The sequence below is a fragment of the Branchiostoma floridae genome, chromosome 12 (assembly GCF_000003815.2).
Source record: "Branchiostoma floridae strain S238N-H82 chromosome 12, Bfl_VNyyK, whole genome shotgun sequence".
Lineage (NCBI taxonomy): Eukaryota > Metazoa > Chordata > Leptocardii > Amphioxiformes > Branchiostomatidae > Branchiostoma > Branchiostoma floridae.
The window spans coordinates 21,821,364-21,823,563 of NC_049990.1; the positions used below are offsets into that span (position 1 = coordinate 21,821,364).

Below are 2,200 nucleotides of genomic sequence, written 5' to 3' on the forward strand. Positions count from 1 at the left end.
AGCAGAACGCCAGCTCGGACGTCCTAGAACAGCTAAACACACTCCAGCCTCCCCCCTCACAGAACCAGCCACCAACCACAACGTCATAGGGAAGGGGCAACGCTCCAACCCAGCGTTACCTGTAGATAGTAGAGAAGCAATGTAGGACACGGAAGGACCCCTTTTTGTACAGAACTGTGAATACGTACAGAATGAATTATTGAAAAGGTAGTATTTTTGACGAGAGGGAAGGTAGGGTTTTCAGAGGCTGGTAAGCAAAAGATGCAATGTAATGATGACAGAATGGCTGTGTTAGGTCACTATGAAATCCGTCTATGTCAACAAGAAGTGCGGCAATGTGAAGACTTGGTATACAACTGCCAGTAATACAAGGAACATTAGCATAAAGTCTAACTCAACATCCTTGTATAGTTAATAGCTATTGACTAAAAACGTTAAACAGTATGAAGTAACTAATTCTACTTTCCGTCATGCGAATGTGCTTAAAATTGGAATTGCTGTTTTTTGCTTCCAAGGAGAGGGCATTGAAGCATATGGAAATGTGATATTATGAAAAACTTGCACTTTGTGAACAGCAAAGAAGGAAAGGCCTATGATTGGTCAATGCGAAAATCTCATTACCTGAACCAAGGATTATGATTGGCTAAAAAAATCAATTGCTCTTCATGATGATTGGTTTTCATATTGTTGGACCTTTCATGCTTGGAATGCCAGTGAAATGTTTCTGTTGTTAGATGGGCATTTTTACAAGCCATGTGTCAAATGTCTTAAGTATTGACAGCGCTTTTTATTTTATTTTTACAAGTTTGTTTCTTCGGATGTGACCAGCAAACTGGAAAATATTTTACTTATGCCAAGCATAAAGGTTGTGTTCCAATTGGGAACAGTGCAAAACTTGGAAACATAATTGTTAAAAATTTGCCTCCTTCAAAAACAGCCACAACTCTTGAGGAATGTCTGTGTTAAGCATTGTTTATACATTCTCCATTGTTGCTTGGTTGTTAGTACATACTACTTGTTGTCTCTTTTCTATCTTGAGCCATACCAACAGCAACTAAGCTATCTTCTTCATCTCAAACTACTTCAGCTAAAACGGTGTGTCACTGTCAAGGCATGCCTCAACCACATACAAGGATAAAACCCTAAAAAAATCTGTCAATGAAAAAAGTGGCTTCTTGAAAACAAGTGTAGCTCAGCCTGCTGTTTGTTCTCTGTTTTGGAGAGGCACTTTTCTTGTCTTCTATCCACTGACAACTTGGTAAGAAATGTAAACTAGTAGGTTATGATGTAGTGCCTTGTATCTGTTGATGTAGACAGGCAAGGAACTGTGTTATGGTAGGGGTAGGGTAGGGGTAGTTTTGAAGTCCAGTATTTATTTTATAATCTTACTCATTCATGTACTACATGTATTAAGTATGTAACACTGAGTTTGAGCGTTACTGACTGTTTTAAGCAAGACATAATCTTTTCTTTGGCTGTCATGATCCTCAGCATTATTTTCAGGGATTTGTAGTCATTTTGTTCTGAATCAGTTCATGCTACAATTTTGTGCAGAGTGCTGCTAATTGCTGGGTCCATACTAAATCATACTAACTGATTGCCACAAATAATCTACCCCATCCCTCCAGTGTATAGGGATCAGTGGGAAAAGGACTGACACAAGAAACTTATTTGAAGCATGAACATTTAGGTAGTATTTCAGTGATTTTTATTAGATGATTGATTTGTATTTCTACGGGAAGACAAATCGTTCCATCACATAATTGACATGATGTTTGGCTTGAACTGACAACCATAGATATCTCCAACACTGAAAAAAATAATGTTACCATGCACTCTCTTCTGCAACATTTTTTTCTGAAAAGAAAAGAAATCTGAAAAGAAAGCAGTACTTAAACACTAAAAATTGAAGGAAAAACTTGTGTTTTTTCATTCCTAATTCCCATTATACTTATTACTGGACTTTTATGATTATGAGTAACTTGAGCAATGTACTTTGTCTTGTGTACTTAAAAGTGTCTTGTATACGACATATCCATGTGCAAACTTATACTAATTGCCTTCTAGATATAAGAAGAATTAAAGGTAAGAATGACAATAAACTGGCAAATTCTAGATTATACAGAGAATTAACCAATGTACTGCTAGTGGAATTATACCGTGTTACCAATGAAGAACTATATAGCGGTACACTGATATT

At 36.9% G+C, this 2,200-nt stretch overlaps 1 protein-coding gene across 1 annotated transcript in view; it reads left to right on the top strand.

The window, feature by feature from the left end:
* Window positions 1-1,981, top strand: part of LOC118427582 (TSC22 domain family protein 1-like) — a gene marked incomplete in the record, with an annotated part of 45,653 nt that extends 43,672 nt beyond the window's left edge. Inside the window, 1 exon segment of the mRNA XM_035837434.1 lies at window positions 1-1,981. Within this exon segment, the coding sequence (XP_035693327.1) occupies window positions 1-89 (89 nt within the window).
* Window positions 1,982-2,200: the final 219 nt, after the last annotated feature.